This window comes from Lonchura striata, chromosome 7, assembly GCF_046129695.1.
Source record: "Lonchura striata isolate bLonStr1 chromosome 7, bLonStr1.mat, whole genome shotgun sequence".
In the NCBI taxonomy this organism is placed as follows: domain Eukaryota; kingdom Metazoa; phylum Chordata; class Aves; order Passeriformes; family Estrildidae; genus Lonchura; species Lonchura striata.
This window is the reverse complement of record NC_134609.1, coordinates 14649276-14675254: the sequence shown is the minus strand read 5'-3', so window position 1 is coordinate 14675254 and position 25979 is coordinate 14649276. Positions and strand designations below refer to the sequence as shown.

Genomic DNA, 25979 nt, shown 5'->3' with positions numbered 1-25979 from the left:
GGGAGACCCAGACGCAGGCAGCGCCCCAGCCCGCGCCGCTCCGCGCCCGGCTCCCGCCCGCAGCATCCCCGATGGCCGCCCGGCTGACCCGCTGCCTCCTGCTGTGGGCCCGGCTGACCTGCTGCCTCCTGCTCTGGGCCCCGGGCCATGGGCGCTGCCGCTCGCCGGCGGGGCAGGGCGCCGCCAGCCCGCCCGCCTGCCCCGGCCCGGACTCGTCCGCCCCCGGCCGCGACCCCCGCCGCGGCTCTTCGCCGCCCCCTGGGCTGGGCAGCATCGCTCAGGACATGGTAGCTGTCCACATGCTTAAGCTCTACGAGAAGTACAACCGGGAAGGGAGCCGGCCCGGCGACGGCAACACGGTCCGCAGCTTCAAAGCCAGGCCGGGTAAGACGGGCCGGGCGCGGGGGGCACCGCTGCAGCCCCCTCGCTCCTCTTGCGCTTTAAAGTGACGGGTTCCTGTCATGGACTGCGCGGGTGTCACTCGGGGTGAATGCTGGGGGGTGCCTTGCTACCTACACGGACAGGGTGTCGCCCCTCGCTTTGCGGGCGGCTTCCCACCTTCCCTGGCTCCCTGCCCTTCCCGGAGAGTACCTCCCCTGGGAAAGTCTCCGTTGCTGTGGATGCAAACCAGCGGCAAAAGAAGCGCCGTTCCCAGCGCACATCGCACTGGGCCAAAAGATCTGTTCAGAAATACTTGGAGCATAAACCTCGTAGCGAGCGCTCCAAGCTCTGGTCCTCTCCCGGCTCCTCTCGCAGCCTCAGAAGTTCCTGCTAGGAGGAGTGCCGCCTACAGGACCGCCTAAAATTACTCGGCATCTTAGGTGCCTTGCTCTGCCTAAACCTGAGAAGACAGATACCTGACCTCCCTCTCCCCAGTTTTACTTGGCTTGATTATGAGGGTGGAGAAACATATGTATTGTATCAAGACTAGACTCTCATTATCTCAATATTACGTCAAATAATAAAAAGGAGGTTTGCCTAGTTAATAGTCCATACATTTGTTATCCTTTGCCAAGGAAACACAAACTCTTTTCTGGAAAACATCTTCCTTCTTTGGTTAACACTGACAGGCTGTAACTAAGATCTTAGGTCTTAAAATAAGAACCGGATCAGTTTCCAGAATCTAGTTGTTACTGCCTTGTCAGAAAAGTTCATTATTCTATTTGGACAAATCAGATGGATTGAAACTCACAAAAGCAAATTTTGCATCAATCTATTTCTCCTCCACTTAAGTCTCATGTATAGAGTGCAATGCAGCAGATGGTGGTTTAGGGAATGCTTACTATAATAGTGCACAATAATTCATATTCTCTTGTACACCCCAACTTAATTTCTATCCTATGTCAACTGTAATACTAAAAAGTAATCATATTCAAGGAGGGGGAAACTCCATGGAAGAGTAAGTGACTAATGAAAATGTTAAAAATCTAGGAGTTATTATGTAAAGCAATTGCAGACATTTAGGAGAAAAATGAATTGTCATGCTCTGGATCATTAGCTAGCAGTTGCTGTAACAGTGGTTAGGAAGGAACTTCCACTGTGGATAGTGGATGGTTTTCCATGACCTCCTGTTAACAATTATGCTTTTCTGTGAACTGAGAAGCTAATACTGGCTGTCACACAAATAAGGCCCTGGACTACAAGGAGGATCTGGGGACAAGGCAAGAATTGCACTACATTCTTTTTCCTAATTTTTTAAATAATCTGATGTGCACACTACTTGCATCAAAGTAGTGTAAGTTTTAATTTTGTTTTAAAAAACTACAATTGCAGCATTTTCTACCCACAGGTAGACTGTGCTGACCAAATGCAAATCAATATTATTTTGTTCATTTGTCTGATCATGTAACCAAAGCAGAGAGGCCCAAAATGAGCTTGGCTTTCCCTGCAATGGAAATAAGGCATATCTATGTCCAAAACTCCTGTCTCCTGTGTCTTATCTATGTGCCTTCTCTACTGGAACCCATCTTTCCCAAATAACATGGCATGAAAGCAGAAGCTTCTGTGCACTGTTCCTTTGAACTACGTTCATCAAGCAAGTGATAAACACTCTGAAATGTACCACAGAATGATGCAAGATGAGGGAGAAGAGAGGGAGACAGAAAAGACCTTTTCTGTCACCATATTTATCTTTGCTGAGAAATTTTGTTTCCTTCTGAAAGAAGAAATTGACAATTTTACTAACAAGATCTGTGGAACATCCATTCTTTATAAAACACAGGTAATAATTGCAGTCCTATTGAAATAAGCAAAACAGACTATACACACAATAATTTTCATTATCCCAAGCAATGGACTTGTTTTATCACACACCTTTCAGAAAATCTGTAACTGTCTGTTCCTGTGGTGCTGTTTCAAGCTGTTTGTTAGGTGAACTCAAGCATTAGGGTTACTTACAGTTGTCAAGATGAGGGCTCCAAAGATACAAAATGTTGATCCAGACATTTGTCCTTTGTCATATGCTTTATTGAGTTCTCCTCAACCACCCAGTTATATTGCCATCCTACCTGCTCCTTAGAGGGTATAGGTGGTGTTGACTGAGTTATGGAAAGCGTAATATTTTTCTATATTCAGTGCGAAGCACTTGAAATATAAATGCATGTGCTCTTTGCATGTAGCCCAAATACCAAATACAGCTCTTTTTTTGTTCCTCTAGACGTATTCACCCCTTCAGAAAGAGTACTTCACAAACATCTGATCACCTCCTCTCAACTCACCTCTACATGTGTTCACAAGGGTGTCGCCCTGATTCTTAAGATTTTCTAAAGCCTTCTGAGTTTACATTCTTTTAGAAAACTTTCCCACACATTTTCTATAAACAACATATCATTTTGCATTCCTTTGTGGGGGTGGAGGAAGTTGATGTACTGGCGGTTTGTCCAATGTCTTTGGAGAGGTGGCCCATTCACTCTCCAATCCACTGTCACCTTTGGAAAAGTGTAAAAGTTGGAGTCAGAAAATAAACGTTCTTCTTTTTTACCTTGCCATCACAGTGGCTCGTGCTGTGCTTTCTCGTGTCCTATAGTGACACAAGGGTTCATTAGTTTTTTACAAGGAGCTGAGAGATGGTCTAAGAACTGATTTCTCAGGTTTCTTATTTCTTTAGGTGCTTTCCAGTTTTCAGGGAACTTTGTAGGCTTTAGAAAGCAGCAGCAACTGGCTGAAGTTAGTCGAGTCATAATGGTTTGTGACCAAATGTGAAATATTAAGTTATTGTCCAACTTTACCTAAATATTAAATTATTGTCCAACTTCACGCCTTACCAGATTGAGGGGCATTAATCTTCATGGCAGCAATTTACTGCCTAACCATGAAACATCCCCATAAGTTGACTCTTGCAGCTCAGACTCATTCCCTGAACACGATGCATCCTCTGTGCTAAACAAAGCAAAGACCTTAATGAATAGTAGAAAATAGCAGTGATTTAATTAAGTCTGTATCATAATGCATATGTGCAAGAAAACCAAATCAAGGCTGACAGTGCATGTTTGACAAGCTGGTAAAAGCCTGAGCGAACTTATGAAATATGGAAATATAACTATTCTCCATCCAGAATCAAATCTTTTCAATTCCTAACAAGTCTGTACTTCCTGGCTTCTGGCTTTTCAACAGTTGTAGTTTCATAGATTCTTACTCTGTTTTAAAAAGAATTTTAACTTTTGAAAGGTGTGTTTTATTCTAGAGTACAGAATTATTTTAGATTAATTCAGCCTCCCTTTCTATCATTACAAGTTACCTTCCCTTCTGAACCCCTGAGACACTGGTGTTTGAAATGTCTTTATCCCAACAATGCTTGTGCTTCATAGCAGTAACTGCAGAGCTGATGATGGTGCTTGGAGCATTCTACTACTGAAATAAATATTTAAAAATTCAACTGTACACAGCTTGGATGGAGAGAACCAGTAGTTAGACATCTTTTTAGAAACATATGCCTTCTGAAATGAACATGCAATAATAAAGCCTGGTGTTCTAAAGGAAATATTATAGTTACTCTCTTCCTTGGCCTGAGAAATCATCTAGTAGCCTTGTGAAATTTCTGTGCTTCAAAGACTTGAATAAAATCTAAACCCTTAAGTTTTTTCATAGTATGAGCACCGATACATATGACTAGTGTTGATTAAAAGCTTACTAACAGGAATCATATCCTGCCTGAACTGACAGAAACTAATAGGTTCTTATCACATCAATGCAAGCTGTTTACTCTATCAAGAACAAAACACAGATGGTGTAGATGGAAATTACATGCTTGAACATTTGTACTCCAAGACTGCCTATGTGGGCTTGGGATTAATGAACATAATAATCTGCTGTTATTTTAGTCCAAATCATGGTTCTATCCAGCACTAATTGGGAAATAGATAACCAATTTAGTAAGGTGTAGCACTATTCATTTCCTTTTTTCAAATCAAACTGTGCTTTAAAGAAAGAATGTTCCAACAGGTGGCAGTTAACAGTACTGCCTTTCTGTTATTGCCAAAATTCCTGTGGCTCATCATCCATAGTGCTCTGAAAAACAAACATAAATGTTTCTGGGAAGCCTGGCTGTTGCATTTGTTGGGTTTTGTTTGGTTTGGGGTGGTTTTTTACTTCCTTCTGATAGAGAATTTTCAGGTATGTCAAACAGGGCTGCCAAAGGGTTGGTCCACTTGGGTTAATTAAAGATGCAAATTTACCAACTGTAATCCTTTGATGCATTCTAAGTAGTGGTGTGAGCTTGGGAGAACAGGAATCACTTTTTGGTTCTGCTACCACTTTTCCATATACTGTTGAGCTGGCAAAAAAAACAAAAGCAACTTTTTACAATTATAGACTATTAAAGCATCATCTTTTTATGCTGGAATGGGATTTAATTTTAAAACACTAAGAGAGTTTTTTACTGTTTAAATAAATGTGGTGTAAGCAGTTATTAGTGTAAAATTGCTCATCTTCCTCAAAAAGAAGGTAAAGATGCAAGCTGAGCACAAACTGTTTAACTAGTTAAAAAGAAGCTGTTTCAAATGGAGTTAGAATTTTAAGAGTCAGCTCCTGTTCAATAGCATTTGTCACTAACTTGGTGCAGATCTAAACACAAGCCTTGGAAACCAAGTGTGTTTTATAGTGTTTTAAACAAAGCTCCTGCGTGATGTGTGCTGGAAAAGGAGGATTGCTCAGAGAAGTAATGACTCCCAAAATGTGTCACACTGCTTACTGCCAGCCCCCTTGTGAAATGCCTCATGTGCACTACTTGCAGATGATGCCCACAGAGTTAGCACCCAGACATCTTTCAGGAATCTGAAGTCAGCTTTAGATTAGACAATCTTGAATATTAACTGTAAACCTGGTTTCTGCTAGTATTGGTTTCAGCAAAGTATTTCTCCGAGCTCCACCACAGGTAAATTTGACAGCCTCTCTGAGCCTGACTTTGTTATAAATGAAGTGCAATCAAGAATTGCTTTTCTTGTCTGCCTAGAATGAAAGGGAGTCTGGAACTAAAAATCTCTGGAAAGAATTTTATCCCTTATGTGTACAAAAGATGCCCAGTATGTTGGACATTCTCAATGTTATTGTAATATTGCTATTAAATAGGTTTTTTTCTTCCTCTTATACACCATAATTTTAAGCTGAAGTGACAAGCTCACGATACCAAATATGTGATGTAAGTGAAAAGTAAAATTTGTTAATTCACTTAAATGGAAGTAAGATTTGACTACCATTTTTGGTCTCAAATATACATCCATGTTTTCCTTGCTCTCTTGCAGAATTCTTGGCCCAGAAGCCCTTGTACTGCTTCAATCTAACATCTATGCAGGATTCAGAAATGATCCTTGCTGCCACTTTTCACTTCTATGCTGACAAACGCCCTCGGCACCGGGAGGTGTTTTGTAAACGGTCCAAGAACTCATCCTGCCGCCTCCTTCACCTGCCTCCAGTCCTACAGCTCAACCTAGTTTTCCAAAGCATTCACCACAATTCTGCCTATGGACTAGTGAAAGGGAACATCACTGTGCTTCTTCAAAGGCGCGGGGCTTGGCATGCAAAGGACATTTCACACATTGTAAAAGAATCAAAACGAGCTGGAGAGCTCATTCTCTGTGCTGAGCTTGATTCTGGGGAGAAACACCAGGGCTTCCCCGAACAAGTTGCCAGCCATTTACCTTATATACTAGTTTATGCCAATGATCTTGCAATCTCTGAACCTAACAGCGTGGCAGGCACCCTACAGCGTTATGATCCATTCCCTCCCAATGATGGAGACCCAAATCTATCCAATGCTTCTACTGATACTCGAGTTAGGAGGGATACGTACCTCGCTAGCTCTATTCAGAACAATGAGTTGCCAGAAGTAGAGTATAACAAGAAATACAACAAACATGACATATGGGAGAATGCCTACAGATCCTTGAAACCAAAAGCCTCACGCAAAGATCGAAGGAGAAAAGGGCAAGAAAATACAGAAACCCTTAAAAAGTCTCAGGTGCTAAATTTTGATGAGAGAACGATGAAGAAAGCAAGGCGGAAACAGTGGAATGAGCCAAGGATTTGTTCAAGAAGATACATGAAAGTTGACTTTGCTGATATTGGCTGGAATGAATGGATCATATCTCCCAAATCATTTGATGCTTACTACTGTGCAGGTGCATGTGAATTTCCAATGCCCAAGGTAGTATGCCTTTTTATTCTTGTCAGTTTGCAAGCAGTAGGCCTACTTCTGCTTATCCAACTACTTCTTTAATTAGAATTTCCTTTAGATTTTTACCTTTTTTCATTGTGTTCATTGTGACCTAAAGAATTTAAACAATATTGCTTCCATTAACTTAGTCATCAGAGTGCAAAAAAATTGCCAGTTTTCTTCAAATGCCATCTGAAGAATAGGAAAAATCTCTTGGGTTTATCTTACAATTTCTCATCTTTTATCTTGAAACCATAGCATAAAGACTTTTGTAGCTTATGAAAATATGGTTATACCCACTAAATCATCCAAATACTCTATTGTGGTGGCAGGAGTATGAAGTATTATATGCTAATATTAAAACAAACTATTCTACCAGTATATTTCTGGATTCCACTTGTAATACTTTAGAAGAAAAATAAAGAGTAGTAGTTACACTGAGGTACTTGTAACTTCAGGAAACTGCTTGTCACTTTTGAAAATATTAGTACTGATTAAGATGATGTTTGTGTATCTAAATTCTAAACATGTTAGATAATCCTGCTAGAACAAAAATGTTGATTTACCTTGTGTCTCCAGAAATGCCATGAAACTGGCTCTAGCACCCTAACATAAGCACACTGAATTCCTCCTAAAGAAGCAGTGTGAAATTTGCCAGTGGAAAGGAAACCATTTGTCTTACTCCAACTCTGCTCTATGGCAAGAAGTAGTAAGTTTGGTAATCCTATATTGGACAAGAATGTTTAGGATTTTATAAGACTTTCAAGTAAAGGCAAAGGGGAGGATTTGAAGCACTGCATAGCCTGCATATTTAGAAACTGTAATTATTTTGCAATTCTGCCTAAAAATGGCCTGATTATTTGTTCAACTGACATTTTTGTATGTGGTCATTTGGCACATAAATAAAGAATAGTTCTGTACAGCACAGAATTTCAAGGCTCTGAATCAGGAATCTGCCCTACTTTACATCCAGGGAGATTGATGTATGTTTGTGTTGAAACAAGCAGTATAATTTCAGGAAGAGGAGATATGTAGGGTAATTTTAAGTCCAGGAACAGTAGAAATCCAGACTTCAGGGTAAGGTGTACAAATCAGACTGCTTGTTCTTATGTAGCTGGCCAATGCTGAGCCAGGTGTACATAAATTGATACGTGGTCTGGCAAAAAATTAAAGTTTGCACAGACTTGTTGTAATACAAATTGATCATGCAATATAATCACCGTTTAAGCTATCCAAAACAAAAGACAGCTTGGGAATATTGGTCCTTTGCCATAGACTCACAGTCTAATGCACCATTCACACACAACATAAACCCAAGAAACAAAAAATCCCCAACCAAACAACAACCCCACCCTTCAAAAAAGATGCATTTTGTGAGCAAAACAGCATTACACAAAAGCTGATAGGGCCAGAAGAGACAGGATCCATGTCTAACTTGAATAGTTAAATAAGCTTATATTGCTCATTTACTTAATGTCTTATCTAGAAATATAAGCAAATACTTGATATATAATAAGGATTCCCTTTCACAAGTATCTTGATGCCCAAAAACCAAAATAAGGAAAACAAAAACCCAACTTAAAAAAAACCAACCCCACCCAAAAAACCCCCAAAAAAACCCCAAAAAAACCCCAAAAAAACCCCAAAACCACAACCCCCCCCCCCCAAAAAAAAAAAAAAAAACAAAAAACAGAGAAACTAAATCACAGAAACATAAATTTGGGAATTCTGGGTTTGATACACAATCATTGATTGGGTTTGCATTGAAAGAGGTCTACTACTTGTTAGCTTTGTATTTTTAAGAGGGGAAAAAAGAAGCAGATTCAAAGGTGTAACTTTTTTTAATGACTCTTTCAAAAGGAAAAGAGAGAGGATGCCAGCATGAATGAAGATTTCAGTTCAGAGCATGAGAATTGCTAAATATTACTTAGGAAGAAATTTGTTCTTTCACATATGCTCTAAGTCAGGAAAGTAACAAAGGCCAGATAAAGCTATTGATAAAGACATGGTCTACACAGTCAACCTATGATGGACAACAGACAACTTATTTCCCAAGTACCCTTTCAGAACTGTGGACATAGAATTACATACCTGGCATGTTGGGTATCATCACACTGTAGGTTTATTTTTTTTCTTTAGTATCAGTACATCATTCTGCACATCCACTGTAATTGCAAGTCTTGATTTAGATAGGTACTCAACAGCTTAGGTACAAATCTTTTCATAGTAAGTTCACTTACCTTCCTGCTGAATTTCTTATTCCCTGAACTGTGAGGAGGAAGACTAGATTATATGTATGGCTGGCTGCAGTGCTGCATTTGCCAAATAAATTCCAGTCCTGCATGTCATAGAACCTGGTGTGTTGTATATAACTTAGCAGCCAGCATTTAAAACATTAGCACTTCTTCAGTGCCATTATTACTGGGCATTCAATGAACTTTTTCAAGCTTTCTACTTTAGCACACTGGGACAAAGTTAAATGTGAAGCCTAGCCCATGATCACTTAGCACTGATGCCAGGTTTCCAGAAGGGCTGGAAAAATTCAGAGCTTCGCTGGACGTGGGATGGGTGTGCTGTCTGGCTCTGCTGTGGATTTAAGGCTCAGGCAGCCAGATTACATACAGAGTACTGGTCCATCATAAGCATTTTCCTTTCTAAGCATTTTTGTGCATAGCATATCCACATTCAGGCATTAAAAAATTAGTGTTGTTGTCTTGGGAGACAGCTGCTCAGTCTAGATAGGCTGTGTTCACATGTCTTGTTCCTTGCAGATATTAGAGGCTGTACAGTGGGAGAAGATCCTTGCAGGATCTTCTGCAGGTTCACAGCCAAGAATCCTGTAAGTCAGTAACTGGCCTGAGGGCAGTGATGGCTATCCACTGCATGGGGGCAATAAATGCTGTTTCAGTAGCACATTGTGATCTCTGACTGTTTCAAATAATAACATGAAATAACACAGGTGCTAGGAACAGTTCATGAGATTTTTCATAAAGGTTAAATTAAGAACTTGATTCTAGAGCTCCAATTCTTTGAATTTCTATACTCTGCAGTTGCTTAAATGCACAAAATATCCTCCCTCTCTCTCTTACTGTCCACATATGCTGACATGACCAATGTGAGACCACCTCACTGCTGCTTGTTTTGAAATCTAAATCTTGAGGGCAAGAGAGAGCAAGCTGTTGCTAATTATGCTAACATATACTAATTACAGAAAGACACTGTGCAGGATTGGTCACTTGCTGGGACTTGGCTATAGGGGTGATGTCTTGAAGGGTCAAGGACAGATTTCCTGGTTACTCCTTACAATGGCTTAGTTAAGGAAGATCTGAAAGCCTTAATGGCAGTTAAGGTTTGAATCTGATTTGCTGATATGTTACACTTGATGCAAATGTTGCAAAATTGAATTGTCCTAAAAACAACTCCTTTGTTCTCTTCATGGACTGCATAACTTTTCATGTTGAAATAGAAAACCATGGTTTTTGTGGCTCAGTACCATGAACAGGTTATAGATGTAAAGCTGCTGTGAATGCTCACTTCATACTTTTCCCAGTCTTCCAGCCTTTTTTTCTTCTCCCAGTTTGAGGCTAGCCCATGGGAAAAAAAAATCCTGGTGATAAAGGCAGAGGGAAGCAAAGACCACAGATATGAACTATTTGTCCTGCAGTTATGATCATAAAGGCTCTGTCAGGGTGCTTGACTATTCTGTACTCTCTCCTGTGGACACTACTTCTGGAGTACTCTGCTATTTTAAAAGAGAGTGCTTACTCCAGGAAAAAGTAACTAATTCCAGGTTAGTATACATGAGAAAAAATTATATTGGAACATAGGGATATTTATTTAGGGATAGTTATTTTGGAAATACTTACAGTGGCAAATTTTATAAGTCAGACAGGAGGTTAAGAAAACAAAATAGAGCATCTAGCAACTGAGAACTATGCCCCAACTTAGGCTTCTTCTCTTGCATGTCTGCCTCCAGCATGTAGCAGGTGCATTCAGGAACATTTTTCTTCAGGCCTCTGGCTGCTGGCTGTGCCACCAGTGCCCTCCTCTGGTATTTATGAAGGGCCTAAGGAACACAAAATATCTGTAGGATACATCCAGCTCAGGAAAGCTGGGAGTGTGAGGGACTGGTTGTGCTGCATGGCCCTGTAACTCAAAGAATGACATATTTGCTTTATTGAGAAACAAGCAACTGCATAATTCTTGTGATTTTCTATGTTCACACAAGAAATTGACTGCTTGTACCAAGTCCACCTAGGAAAGTGACTGCTCATAAATGAAGCTATAACTATTTCCTTCTCTGTTCTAGATTGTCCGGCCATCAAATCATGCTACAATCCAGAGCATCGTAAAAGCAGTAGGAATCATTCCTGGCATCCCAGAACCCTGCTGTGTTCCTGACAAAATGAGCTCACTCAGTGTCCTGTTCTTAGATGAGAACAAAAATGTTGTTTTAAAGGTATATCCCAATATGTCAGTTGAAACTTGTGCCTGCCGATAAGTTGGTACAAACACACCTTTAACAAGGCCTACAGATCCTGCCTGACTGCTCTGGGAAGTTGTAGAGGAGAAATGAATCCACTTGTGCTGATGAACCAATGCAAGTCTCCAATTCCTCTACAGAAAGCACACGGAAAGACTAAAACAATGCACGTGCTTGCCTCAAAGGAGAGGTCGTACTGTCATTTGTCTTTCACATTCATCTTCCAGGAATTCAGTACTTCTACAGATACCTTCTAACCCACCTAGCCAAGATACCTGGTGTTTAGAGAGAAATTTAAGTGTAAATTTTCCATAATCAAAAGACTAAAATATGTTTTTATATGTTACTTTCTGACTATTTTATCTCTTCAGTTAACCAAGAAGATGGGAAGTGATCTTGCAAAGGCAGACTTATTTTAGAATATCACTTTTTTACACAAATCAGAAGTTTTTGCCTAAAACACTCATACTCTTAATATGTATATTTATACTGAAAAATGCTGTAATAAAGGGCTTAAAATGTATATTTTCTTCAGGATGCAAGTATAGTTCACTGCATAAGTTTTCATATAAACAATATGTTAATATAGTCATTTTTGGTTACCCTTCCTTAATATATAATTTGTTCTACAAAAGACATGTAATATCCCACATTTTTGGTTTGCTGGTGATTTCAGGTTGTCAAACATATTATCTGAGTAACACATACAATATAGTAATTTGTTCAAATACTAAAATAAAATAACCAAGATTTATATTTTTGTAAATTATTCTTTATAGTCTCTAGATTGTTACATGCTTTTAACAAAAGCTAATAAATTAAAGGTACAGTAGTATCTAAAATATTTGCTTGTTTTTCTATAAATGCACTTTCCTACATTCTGTTAATTAGATGGAAACTTGTAAATACATGTTAAGCTTGTCATAATGCACTTCAATAGATTAAAGATAGAAGGAAATGCTATGATCATCCAGACTGACCTCCTGCATAGCACAGATGAAAGAACCTTGCTCAGCAGTTTCTGCACCATGCATTATGGAACTTCTGTTTTGAGCTTGGGAATATCTTTGAAAAACTTGCATAAATTTGGCTTTAAAGATTTCATGTGATAGAATATCTCTACTGGACTACAAGTAGTTGTTCCAAAAGTTAGTGCTCTTTGTTCATATGCAGTGGCTTAATCCTAGACTGAATTTGATGAGCTTTAGCTTCAATTCAATGGATCTTACTGTAACCTATTTCATTAGATCCCTTTTATCTATTATCCAAAATACTTTCACTGTGTATTTTTAGTATAGAGAGTAGGGTCAAGTTACATTTTGGCTAAGATTTAAATAGATTGATTTCTTATTCTAAGCCTTAAAACAATTTCTCACAGCTCTCTTCTGAACTCTTTCCAGAACTTTCATTAACTTTCTTTTCAAACAATGAACATCAAAATGGGAAACATTTGGCAGTGGTTCCATTGGAAGTCTTTATAGAAATAAAGTCTCTGCATCCCTCTAACTCCTACACAATCCCCTGTTGATACTTTTATGGTAGCCTTTTAACTGCAGCAGCCTTTTAAGAGCTGGTGTTCCCATCATGGTGTCTGTCAATACTCTGGTTGTCCCCATGTTCTAGGACACACTTGCCACATGCTTCATTTTCACCCACCTGCTATAAAATAGCATAAAGAGATCAAGAGTGGAAGAAACATCTGAAGTCCCTGAGGAAGCACAAATTATAAGATATGGAGTGCTTCCTCCTCAAGAAGCAATCTAATTTTAGGCACTACCTTGTCCTGTTAAGAGTTGCTTTGTTTAAGGGAAGGGTGCTACACGCACTTCCTTCTAAAGAACAAATAACTGCAAGGCTCCTATCCTACTAAAGTTCTAGGTATATTCTGCCACCAATTTTCTATGCTCAGCTGGTGCAGTTTCTCAGAAAACAGAGGTATGTAAATGTGGTATTTCCAACATACAAAAAAGCAAGATTCAGCATACATGGGAGGCTTTGCTAGGTTACTCTGACAGAACTTCTTGCTAGTTCTTCCTAGAAAGCTCTGACTTAGAAGTAAAAAGTTCTATGGTGCCCTGTAGTGACTGTCAGTTATGCCTTACAAAAGATCACTGATCAAGTTTGCAGCTCTTCTCCTGAAGTATTTTTGCACTTTGTAAATCACTACAGTAATTTACACTATAATTACTGGGAAAAAACTTTGTATAATGTTGCTTCTAGAGACTTCCCTTAAAAAATTTACAATTTTGTGTTTTTATAAACCATAAGAAACTCAACTACAATTGAAAGAGTAAGCTAACATAGAAAGAAAAATTTAAGATTTGTCAGAAATTTACCATTCCTACAGAAAAGCCATAGTACAACGTTTTTCAAAGTATCTTAAATCCATGTTATTTCTGCTCTCTGCGAGAATCTACCTTTTTATATATGTCTAGTCTTGCTCCCATTTATCACTAGCTCTGAAAAGCCTGACATTAACTTAGTGTGCCTATATTCTCATCCACAGCATTTTATTTTTTCTTAAGGAATACTTGCTATATCTTGAATTAGTCCTTGGATAAAAACATTATTTCCAAGATGTGCTGATGCAAGCTATTATGGCAAGAGATTCCACACTTTGATCTATGGTCAATAGGATATAAGGAAAAATGCTACTGCTACACTCATAAGGATGCCTACAAAACTCCAAGAGGTTAAGACTGCATTTAAAGTTCTATTGGCAAGACTGTATATATTATACCTGTAAGTGTGATTGTTCTCAAAATATACCTTTGCTACACAAGTCATACACATCTCTTATTAGTAAAGCTTATTTCATTTGGAATTTACCTGTACTGGTCAATTCTTCAATGCAAAAAAAGGCTTTCAACCACTTTTAGTAGTTTAAGTTATTCCTTTTGGCATCTTTGTAATTTGGGTGGCTAATCTTTCTCTGGAAGGAGAAACTGCATTCGAAATGGCACAAATGCAGACAGCTGCTGCCAGGGGATGCTGATGCCCTCACTGTCTTGGTTCCAGCAGATCTTTTTTACTTCTCTGAACATCCTATAAATCATTCTGCTCAATGCTTGAGTTTATAGAGAAAGTTACTACTGATAAACACAGGTCAAGACAATTCCACTAACTAATCCTAAAAGAAAATGGTATGAGTAAAGACAGATAAAATAAGAAAACAGTTGATACTGGCCAGCAAAGTGTTAAAACCCATTTTTTCTAAAACAAAACTGATTTCATTCTTTCAGGCCACTGTTTAATTGCCAGCAGTAACAGCAACAGCTACAATGTACCTAGGTTTCTGTGAAATATTCAATTCACTTGCCAAGGCTGCATAATTAAAATAAACCACTGGACAATATTAATATGTTTTTGTATCACATTGATTAAAAAATGTCTCACTGCCAAACCTCAAAGAACAGCTTTCAAAAGGAATTTCCACTGAGTTAAACTGTTCATTGTAAAGTTTCTGCAAAGCTGACACTTGGCCTGACAGTATTTGACACCTTTATGTATGAACTTTGAGTCTGTATATAGCAACTCCCGCTGCATTTGCAGAAGAGAGATGTTTATATAGACCACTTGATCTAGCTGCACTCAATGTAATTAAAATTAATTTTAAAGTAGGCAGATACAGAGGTTCAGGTACCTAGTCTCAAGGAATGGAGGCTGCTCCTACTGAGTACAAGACTTCACCCTTGAAAGTCATAACTCTTAAGAATTTTGTGGCTGTCATAGATTTGTGATGCAGTTTGAGCACCCAGCATGATGCTATGGAATGGAAGCCAGTGAAAGCTTTGAAAATATACACACTAGAGCAGTGAACCACATAAAAAAAGGATATATTATTTCTTCATGTGGCACTGGTGGACTGCCACTAGAAAACTATATATAGCCCTAGGTTTCACCTTGTCAAGAAGGCCTTCAAATTCTGAAAGACAAACAAAAAACAAAGAAACCAAAACAGGGAGAGAAAATGTCTTTTGTTACTAAAGAGAACAATCTGTTTATCAGAAAGAAAACTGAGAAGTAATTTGATTACACTGTGCAAGCACTTTGAAAGGGGAAAATGTCAGTGCTATGGGACTCCTTAAATGAGCCAGAAAGTTACAAGAATTCCTGTCTAGAAGGTAAAGTCAGGCACAATGAAATAATGAACATGGCATGAAGGGGTTTTTAGCTGCAGGTGATAATATTTTAGCTAAAAAAATCAAAATTTTTGATTCTTTGACATATTCAGATAAAGTCTGTTGGCACTTAAAAATATATGTTTATCCAAACACAAACAATTTGACTCTGCATGTAGGTATAAAACACAAAGGCCCTGAGTAAATATAAGTCTTGCTATATGAGAGACCAGGATCAATGCCAAATAATCCTTTTTGACTTTATGTCATAGGAACATAATTAACCAGGATCTTGGATCCAAGTTGTCGCTTGAACAGAGTTGTTAGAAAAAATGATGCATTATTAGTACAGAAAAAACAATTATGTATCATTAGATTAAATCACAATACATTCATTAACATAAATAAACCTGGTTTTTCTTCTGTATCATGAGAAATTAATTTGCCTTGGCCTGTTCTTCTCATGCACACAATGTCTTCAGAGATAATCTTCTGTATCTTCAAAAGGACTTTTTATTTTCCATGTGGCCTTGGAAGGCCTGGTTCTGTCTTCATTTTGAGGTTGCTGAAAAAATGATTGGTTGTTCTTGGACTGGATCAACCATCATGAATCTATGAGATATATTGCATAAGATACTATAAAAACAAGCCTAAATTCCCATACACCAAAGGAATGAAAATGAACAAGCCTGCAAACAACATGAAACAAACTTGACACAAAACAGATTTCACTGTGTACAAACAATAGCCCTTGGCTGATAAACGGAAAGAAGTTTAAAGGTTGTTTGTAATGTCATGAGATCATGTCTTGCAGAATCACAGGTCTTTATCAAACTAATGGGCATTTTCTAATCATATGTGAAGGGATTATATAAATCATTTGTGAGATGTTATTTGTTAATAGCTAATAGAGTGATTTTGTTCTAGAGCTGTATTTTCTAGTCTTGCTGAAAACAGTGCAAACTTCTGTGTTCCTAAGAAAGCATCTCTCTGTGTTGGCAAGGAAATGATAGAAGAATGTAATTAAGCAAAGATGACCCTAAAGTGAAATGTGGATTCTTTACAATATACAATGTCCTTTCCACCAGCCACATGTGTTTGTCAGATGTTTACAGAATCTTCATTAACTAAGAGCTTTGCTAGATAACAGAAGCTGAAGCATGGCATCAATGACTCTGATAAGGACAAGTGTATGACCAATCTGCTTGACAACTGACAAGAGGCTGGGGTTTGAAGCAGACTGCAGAAAGAACACCAGAAAGTGATTTGCAAAGGGCATTCCAGTTGTTTGCCTTACATCTTCTTCCCTCTGTCTTTATTGAAACAAGACTGGCAATCAGCTAAAATACCCTTGTCCTCTTGTTTCTCCACCAGAAAGTAAATATAGAAGAAATGTGTTGTTTTGGAGTATTAGCTGCACTGTCTGTTTTCAACATCATTGCCTGTTTGACAAGAGGCAAGCCTTTGGAAGACTGGGACAGGCTATCAGCTATGGGAAAGTCTGATGCACACTTTCATGATCCCAGGGAAGTAGAAGATGAGACCCATTTCAACTTTAAATCTTTCTTGGAGAATATGAAGATGGATTTACTAAGGAGTTTGAATTTGTCAAGAGTACCCTCACAAGTGAAGACAAAAGAAGAACCACCACAGTTCATGATTGATTTATACAACAGATATGCTGCAGACAAGTCCTCCATCCCTGCATCCAATATTGTAAGGAGCTTCAGTACTGAAGGTAGGAAAAGTCCTCAATATGTGGACTACAATTTTTAAAGAAGTACCTTAATAGTAAATAGATCCTTTTGAAATTCAGAAGAAACTGAGTTCCTAACTTCCACAGATTCTTCAGAAATGAAACATTAAAATTTTCTATTATATTCTTACTATATCGTTTCTTTCAATTTTTAAAAAATGCAGTTACCTTTAGTTTTCTTCTTTGATATTTTCACTGTACAATATTCTCTTCTCAAATGCTTCAGCTAAGATGATGCACCAAATAACAAAGTTTACATGTTTCTCAATCCTAGATATTTCAAACTGAGTTTTTATGTTAGCATGCAAACTTTGATCACCTATAATTGAGACTGATGCTAGAGAGTTTTTCTCTTTTGGCAGGCTCTGTACATATTTAAAAACTCCAGCAACCAACTGAGAAATTTGTTGCTGGATTCCAGCAAGAAACAGCACTGTTCCTCCAAAATTCTGGGTTACACTAAGATTTATATGAAAATGGTCAATCATACTCATATCAACAGAAAAAAATTCAAGATCCCTGTTTATGTAACATTAAATAGACTTTTAAAATATCCGTCAGGCAGTAAAAAAGTTAGAAGTAAGTGCAGTCCTCGTTACGAAAATGAAGCAGGGAGAAATGAAGTTTCTGTTTATATTAAAAACAGACATACACAGGTAACAGCATTACAGAGAACTCCAAATTCCCAAATTAGTGTCCCTAATCCTGAAATAGAAAGAAATCTCAACAATAGGACCTAGATTATAGTTTCTATATCTGACTCTTCCCTGTGACTACTTTACAGGGTAAATGGTCTGAAGAAATGGCAGCAACAGCTAATTGAAATTCCCTAAAACCCAGTCATGATTAAGCAGTTAGCTTACACTGAGCATTAAATAGACATCAGGGATGACTTTTAAATACTACCAATCTGATCTTCCAGCCAAATACCTGCCCCTCCCAAGGCAGACTTGCTGGTACTGCATATAGATTTGCAGACAACAAACAAATGTGAACAAATCCACACAAATTCAAGGAATCCAGCCTGGAACAGTCTGGACCTGGGCATGAAAGACTGTTTAGTACCAAGACCCCCTTCAGACAGACACTGGACCTTCAATTCAGGACTTTCAAAAACTTTTCTATTTCCCCAAACTCCCAGTCTAAGCTGCCTTCAAACTTATCTGAAGACAACAACAAAAGCTTCAGCACAGCCAGTTCTTAAAGACACTTATATATGTATATTAGAGCAGAAGAGTATCAAACCATTAATTTTTTTACAAATTCTTTCTGTAAAAATATCTTTAACAAATTGCTACATCTGAAAACTCTGCACATGCCTTATTTATGTATTTAATACTGCCCAGCATCATCCATAGCTTGGTCTAGGCAGCCTCTTTATGCTTCCCCTCACACACTCACCTGGCTTTGTAATCACAGTAAAATACTACCAACACCAGGGACTTCCATTTCCTCTTTTCACTCTCTGCCCTTGAAACTTGGCCAGAAGACAGGATTTTTCTTTCTTTATTTTTTTTTAATGCTGTGTTTCCATGCTCTTATTTTATCCCCAAAATATATAGTCTATTAAAATCAAGTTACTTGGATAGTCAGAAACACTGTAACCACATTTTAATTTCCTATTGCAGATGTTGTTTCTTTAGATTCACCAGAAGAAAACCCATTTCAGAAACACATTTTGTTCTTCAACATCTCTATTCCACAATATGAGGAAATCACCAGAGCTGAACTGAGAATTTATATCTCCTGTCACAGGGAAACTGGGTCTCTCTCAAGGCTGGAAGGCAACATGGTAATTTATGATGTTCTAGATGATGGCCACTGGGAAAACCCAGAAAGTACCAAATCTTCCCTTGTTTCCCACAATATCCAGGAATGTGGTTGGAAGATGTTTGAAGTGTCCAGCGCTGTGAAAAGATGGGTCAGGGCAGACAAACTGGAGACTAAAAATAAGCTAGAGGTTGTTATAGAGACTAAAGCTCTGAGTGGTTTTACCTGTGGGAAGCTGGATGTCAGTGTTACTCCTGACGCAAAAAACCTGCCCCTGTTAATAGTGTTCTCCAATGACCGTAGCAATGGGACCAAGGAGACCAAAGTGGAGCTCCGCGAGATGATTGTTCACGAGCAAGAAAGTGTGCTCAAGAAACTAGGGAAGAACAACACTTCATCTGAAGAGGAACAGCAGGGAGAGGAAAAGGCCATCACTGGATCCCACCGGCATTCCTCCAGAAGCAAGAGAAGTGTTGGAGCCAACCACTGCAGGAGAACTTCCCTCCATGTGAACTTTGAAGAGATTGGCTGGGATTCCTGGATCATCGCACCAAAAGATTATGAGGCTTTTGAGTGTAAAGGGGGTTGCTTCTTCCCTCTGACAGACAACGTCACCCCAACTAAACATGCTATTGTCCAAACTCTGGTGCATCTCCAAAATCCAAAAAAAGCCTCCAAGGCCTGTTGTGTTCCGACCAAACTGGATTCAATCTCCATTCTTTATAAGGATGATGCTGGTGTGCCCACTTTGATATATAACTATGAAGGGATGAAAGTGGCAGAATGTGGCTGCAGGTAGTATACAAGGCAGAATCTCTAAGAAAAGGAACATCCCCTTTATCTGTCCTGTGCAAATCTGTACAACAGTGATGCAAATGAAGACGATTGCAAACAGGGTTAAGAGCATGGTATGGGGCTGATTTTTGTTGCTGCTTGTTTTAAGGGAAAATTGGCATTTAAAGAATGCCAATCTTTGTAAATAGCCTGCATTATATATCATGGCAAAGTGAATACTGGATTAAAATATTGTGAGATTGAATGAAGTATGCATTATCTGGTGATACAATGTCAATGCCTTATTTCAAACTTTCTGTTTAATCAGCAGTATTTTAGGTCACAAACTAGAGGATTTTCAGTGGGGGTTTATGATGTCCTGCAAATGTTTAACTGCTCTTGAAATCTAATTCTCTCAGTTAACTGTGACATTTTCAACTTGGGTAAAACTCGGTAAATGGAATGTTGTCTGCATGATAAAGTCAGGAATCTAAATCCAGGAAGCCTTTGCTCATATCAGTAATCTCAGAGGCTTTTACAGGCAAATTATTTGTTCCTGTAAGTGAAGATCTGCAGTATTCAAAACAGAACAGACGCTCACTTATTTCATTCCCAAGTTTCCTTCTGTGGGTAGCAGGTGCCTTAGTTTCAGCTTTCTTATCCTCAACGTCCCTATTTTTACCCCTTTATGGCACACACTTGAATGATAAGAAGTGCAGCCTTCCGCTTCTAAGACACTGTTTCCTAGGAGGAGCAGCAGCCCTTATCGCCGCACAAAGATAAGGAGCCACTTTGACCTACTGCATATTCTTAGTATTTCTTTGCAAGAACATGCAGTCAAATGGTGTCCAGCCTTAGAAGTTGTATCCTAAGAGCAGTGGGGGTTGACAGAGCTCAGCACTTTTGAAAAGCTCAGGCTGCTTATTTAGAGGCCTACATTTGTTGTTCAGAGTCTGGAATGAAGTTCTGATTTTTTTAAAATGTCTTCTTAGGAGAAACGCTATTTTACATGCAAAACTCTTTCAACCCTTAGAAGCCTGGGAAAAATTGAAAACTTCTGTGTTACATTGCTGTATGAGAAATATACTATCATACTATAATTCTTCTGATTTCAGTTGTATTTTCACTAAACAAGGATGCCATCTTTCCTGCAATTAAAGTAAACTTCCTTTGATGCTAATAGAGGTTGTGCCTGTAAAAGGACAAACTGTCTTCTGTTGGTTGAGGTGACAGGGGTAAGTGCTGTACAACATCACCATAGTGCACCTCACTTCTACTCTTTCACCACCTTACACACATCTACCTGACAACCCTTTTGAACCAAATCCTTAACAAACTTGCATCCATTAAAAAAGGTGAAGAATATTGATGAGGCAAAAATCTAAACAGTACCCTAATGTATGGAAGCAATGGAATTTAAATCAATACATATGTTTTGAATTAAGACAGCCTGTGGGCAAGTCGAATTTATTTGGCATGAACAGGTCAGCTTGAAACCCAATACACGGTTTATTTACTATTGTTAACCTAATACAGAGCAAATAGCAGGTGAGTGGGAGCAGGGCAGTTGTAATTCCATCAAGAACTGCTGGTTAGATCACAACCCATGAGCACAAAGCACGATTCACTGGAATTCTTGAACTGATTTATAGTCATTTTCTTTAGAACTGGTCTGCAATTGGATCAGATCTGGGATCTGGGTCCATGCAAACTCCATACATCCCTAGCTGCATGCCATTAACCTCTTAAGCTTCCCACAGCAGTGATCATTCTGCCACTGGCTTCTGTCACGTTACAGTCATCATTATGTCTTCCTCCTGCCAGAGCCCCCTGTATTGTCTCCCCATTTTGTTCCTCTCTCCTAAGCTCCTGACATTTTGCAAAACTTCTCTTAAGTGACAGAAACAACAAAACATGCACTTGATGTGATCACATTAGAAGACTTACTCACTCATGTCAATGTAATTGTAGCTAAGTGCCCTCCAGTTATCTAAACACAAGGTCCTAGTTATATTTTAACTTCATTGAATACAAAACTTTGTCCGTGATTAAATGAAAAAAATTAGGAAAGGGAAAAACCCACACAAAGAGAAATTCTCAAGAATCAAGGTGGGGGGTGCAGGGGGGGGAGGGGGGTGTTACATTCTGAAGTCAAACATCGATCTTTATTTCTCTTATTTGGATGGGGAAAAAAATACCCCAAATCATTTTTGGCTCAAAACCTCAGCTCCTAGCTATGCTCTCAGAATTCCAGAGAATACTTATAGATCCCATCACAAAACTGGACTAGAAGTTGCTTTTCTATTCAGTAAAAAAAATCAATTGAGTTTCCAGCCAGCTTTAACAATCATGTGCCCACTGGCTTAACATGTTGGTTGGCATGGTAGTAAAATGAAACATGAATCTTTCCACAGGGTAATGAACAGGGTCAAGATGAAATGAGAACCCAGTAGTGACTACAGCTGCTACTACCTTCAGCACGGCTGAAGTGCGTGTCAAATTGATGTTTGACTTTACATTTAGCAGCTTGATTTATGTAGTTTTGCACATTTAATTTTAAATAATTGTTTGAGATCGCTCAGGTTTCAAATGCTTTGGGATGCAGCAAGTCATCCAAGTGGTCATGGTGGTTCTCGAGAGTCCACAGGCTGTGAAGAACTTATTCATTTAACATAAACACGAGGCTGATGTCACAGCTGCACAGCTCAAGGGGCCATACCTCAGCAGGGTGTGCAGCAGGGCCAGGAGGAGCCATCAGGGGCACCAGGCCCGCAGCAGAACCATCTGCAGGAATCAGATCCCTTTGGTGGCCGCCATCCGTGATGGTCACTAAACAAAGCCTGCTGTGGGTCACTGGACCTCTCACTGCTTCAAATACAACCCCAGGACAGGAGGGCTTGATAGAGTATTTAATATTCAGTATTTATGACTGGCTAACTCTGTGTGGTGTACCATGCTGAACAAACATGTAAATCTATCCAAAGTGTGGGATGTAGACAATACAGAAAATACAATGCAAACATGTAATATACCAATTCTTCAGGGATTGCATGTTCAAAAGCATGTTTCTGAACTAGGTCAGGTTGCATACTTGAAATTCATTTTCTTGATGACCTCCTGAATCTTCTACTTTTCTAGAATATAGTAGTCCATCTGTTCAGTGAAGCTAGTCAATGTGAGTTTATTGCAGCTGTGCTTCATAATTTGTGAGGACTCTCCACCTGCTCCTGGCTGAAATGAGAGAGATTTCAAAATGGGAATACATTTTTTATGCCCTCACTTAATCTTACTTTAAAAATATAAATCATCTTCTCATTCTCTTTTTTTCTTTTTCCTGATCACTGTAAAAAGAGGGGGAAAAGAGGGAAGGGAAGGGAAGGGAAGGGAAGGGAAGGGAAGGGAAGGGAAGGGAAGGGAAGGGAAGGGAAGGGAAGGGAAGGGAAGGGAAGGGAAGGGAAGGGAAGGGAAGGGAAGGGAAGGGAAGGGAAGGGAAGGGAAGGGAAGGGAAGGGAAGGGAAGGGAAGGGAAGGGAAGGGAAGGGAAGGGAAGGGAAGGGAAGGGAAGGGAAGGGAAGGGAATATTTACCAACAAACCAAAAATAACACATTTTGGATTTAAGTTTTTCTTATTACAAATGCAATTGTTAAGAAACTCAGAATACTATTTTTATTTCCATAAAATGGAAATATTTTAATATTAATAATGTGAAAGAACACTTCTAACTTCAATTTTTCAGGTTTGTATGGCATAAAAACTGAAAAACCTTGGGGCAAAAATCTAACATTACTTCTTTTGATATGGGAATTAGAAAGGAATCTAAGGGTGTTATTATTAATTCTTTTAATATTTCAGGGGCCTAGAAAGCCTACTTAGGAACAAGTTTTCCTTTGTACCAAACAGTACAAGAACAGAAGAGAATAGACACTCTTAGACCATACCTATGCAACCCAGTCATGCCTGTCACAGACAGCTATGAAGTAGTACTGACCCAGACTTGTACATCTATAAAAGGCAATGAAGGTTTGTCTAGAAATACTTATTGAAATCCTGGAAGCATTAAATATTTCATTAGCATAGTCCTGTGCTTGAGCTAATAAACTCTGCCTCCCAGTATTTGAAAGCCAGCTATCACCTTTAAATTAATTCTTATTCATACACATAAAGTATGGCTGTATTAAAGGCTTTACTAAAACCAAAAGTAGTTTATTCCAGCTATCACCTTTATCCTGTTGGTATCTCTGCCAGTGAAAAAGGTGTTCTTGCTGCCACCTTCAGATGAGCCTCCTGCTACTGCGGTTTGTCAGTGACCAAATATCTACATGAGCCTGATGGGAGAGTGGTGGGATCAGCTGCACATGAGAACTGGGGAATATTGGAGCAGAATATAAAAAGAAAATAATATACAGCAAAACATTTCATCTTGTGCCTATGGAAGATTTTTAGCATATAATCTGAGTAATGCAGACTCTGCAGGCAGACTAGTCTGGGACAGATAAAAAATGCCTCTTTTCAGAGTATGTGGGAAATTCATACCCACAGGAAGTCAGAAAATGAAATACTTGTGGACAGATTTTAAAGGATCATAAAGTTTTATGAGTTATAAAAACTAAAACTAGGCCTTAGCTATTTAGTTCTGCTCAAAACTAAAATCAAAATAAGAATTTGGCTTGAATTATATTATAAATTCAAATAAATGGTAGAGTTAAATTTTGGATCTGGTTATTCAGAGTTCAATGAACAGACTCACAATAAACAACATACTTGAAAAAAATTTAAGCTATATGTGGCTAAAAAGGAGTAAGCAAATAGTCATTCTCCAAAGCTTAACTCACACCACACAGAAAGGATTCTTACCTTCTAACACCATCTGTAAAGAATTACCAAGGTAGCAGTGAATGCTACATGTCACATTGAATTCAGAAATCCATACTGGATATTCATATTGAATTTCAATAGAAATAAATTACTGGACAGAACCAGTGAGGGAAAATAGTTTTTTTCCACTGTCCTAACATTTTAAATTGTGCATGTTGAAAAAAATGCTTAATTTTACATTTACATTGTGAAGCTGTGGGTTTTTTTTGTATGTGCCAATGATAAAGTACATCAGAATGAATGTGCATAACTTAAGAAATAAATTGAGCCTTATCAAATCACAATACTGTATATATTTCTCAGTATCTTTGCTTCATAAGAAGCTCAGCTACAGTTTCCAGCACTTCTGATATTAAAATCTTTATAGAATGTGATAAAAGGCAAAATAAATGTCAGGAAAAGAAAGAAAAGTATTTTTTTGTAATCTTACTATTACAGAACAATCACAGGCAGGAAAGTGCCATGTTGTGATTTTTAACCTCTAGATAAGGCCTCATTGGAGAAGAATATTGTTCATATGCAGAAATACTTCCTTAAAAGCTACAGAAAAAATTGTCATGTAAAGAGTTTAGCAGTGATAGATCTCATTTAAGTATGTAAGGCACAGCTGGTATCTGGCACACTCTAATTAAAAATATTCAGATGCTGTTCTGTTCTTGTCTCCTTTCTGACTATTGTCCTCATTGAAATTCATCTATATCTGTTACATTCTGAGTAAGATGAGGTGACTGTTAGCACCTTGTATATAACATCTATAACACCCTCTGCACAGTAAGTTGAAAGTCGTGAGTGGCAGGCTTCCTTCAGGACATGCACACATACACCAACAGAGTGCATCCAGACAGGCTTAGACCTTCCCTCCACATGCATTTTGACAAAATACAAAAGTACAAAAAGTACAAAAAAAGTACAAAAAGTGCTCTTCCCAGATTTCAGAGTCAGTTGTTGTGGCTACCTCCAGCAAACAGAGTGGCTGGGATAGCAATTAATTTCAAACCTGAAGCCAGGAATCTGTTCTTGTATATCTTTGGCATGTCATACGGGAGCTCAGAATGGGTACAGCCTGCATCCCACATATTCTGATCCTCTTTCAAACTCTTAATACAATAGGGTCTCAAATGCATTGTGAGCAGAAGAAAACAACCCCCCCACATTCTATTTTGGTATGTTGAGCCTGAAGTCTATTGGCTGGGAACTGTCATCAGACATGACCATATGTTACCCAACGGTATTACAAGTAAATCCTAATTGAGTGCAAATTGTGAAGATTAAAGTCATCTCAGATTTAGCTGTATTATGTTGAGGCAAATGTGTTTCAAAGTCCTGTTTAAAATGCTGGCAATTCTCAGCACAGAAATTAAAAGGCTGTCATTACCTTGGATTTTACGAGCTGTGCTAAATATCTGGAGTTCCTTGTTTGGAACCCTTAGTCATAGAATGTATGAACAGTCCTTTGCAGCTCTGAATAAAAACTGCCAAAGACAATGTATTGTCAACAACTTTTGAAATAATATTAAATATTGATACAACTTAGCCACTGAAGAATCTCCT

The 25979-nt window shown here is 38.6% G+C and overlaps 2 protein-coding genes across 2 annotated transcripts; both read left to right on the top strand.

The window, feature by feature from the left end:
• GDF10 (growth differentiation factor 10) lies at window positions 1-11964 on the top strand. The gene is made up of 3 exons (XM_031505244.2): window positions 1-384; window positions 5739-6640; window positions 10959-11964. Exons 1-3 carry the CDS (start codon window positions 72-74, stop codon window positions 11148-11150), a joined length of 1407 nt encoding a protein of 468 aa, XP_031361104.2. The 5' UTR covers window positions 1-71; the 3' UTR covers window positions 11151-11964.
• A 4473-nt stretch (window positions 11965-16437) lies between these two features.
• Window positions 16438-19625, top strand: GDF2 (growth differentiation factor 2). The gene is made up of 2 exons (XM_021540059.3): window positions 16438-16991; window positions 18638-19625. Exons 1-2 carry the CDS (start codon window positions 16646-16648, stop codon window positions 19576-19578), a joined length of 1287 nt encoding a protein of 428 aa, XP_021395734.2. The 5' UTR covers window positions 16438-16645; the 3' UTR covers window positions 19579-19625.
• The last annotated feature ends 6354 nt before the right edge of the window (window positions 19626-25979 follow it).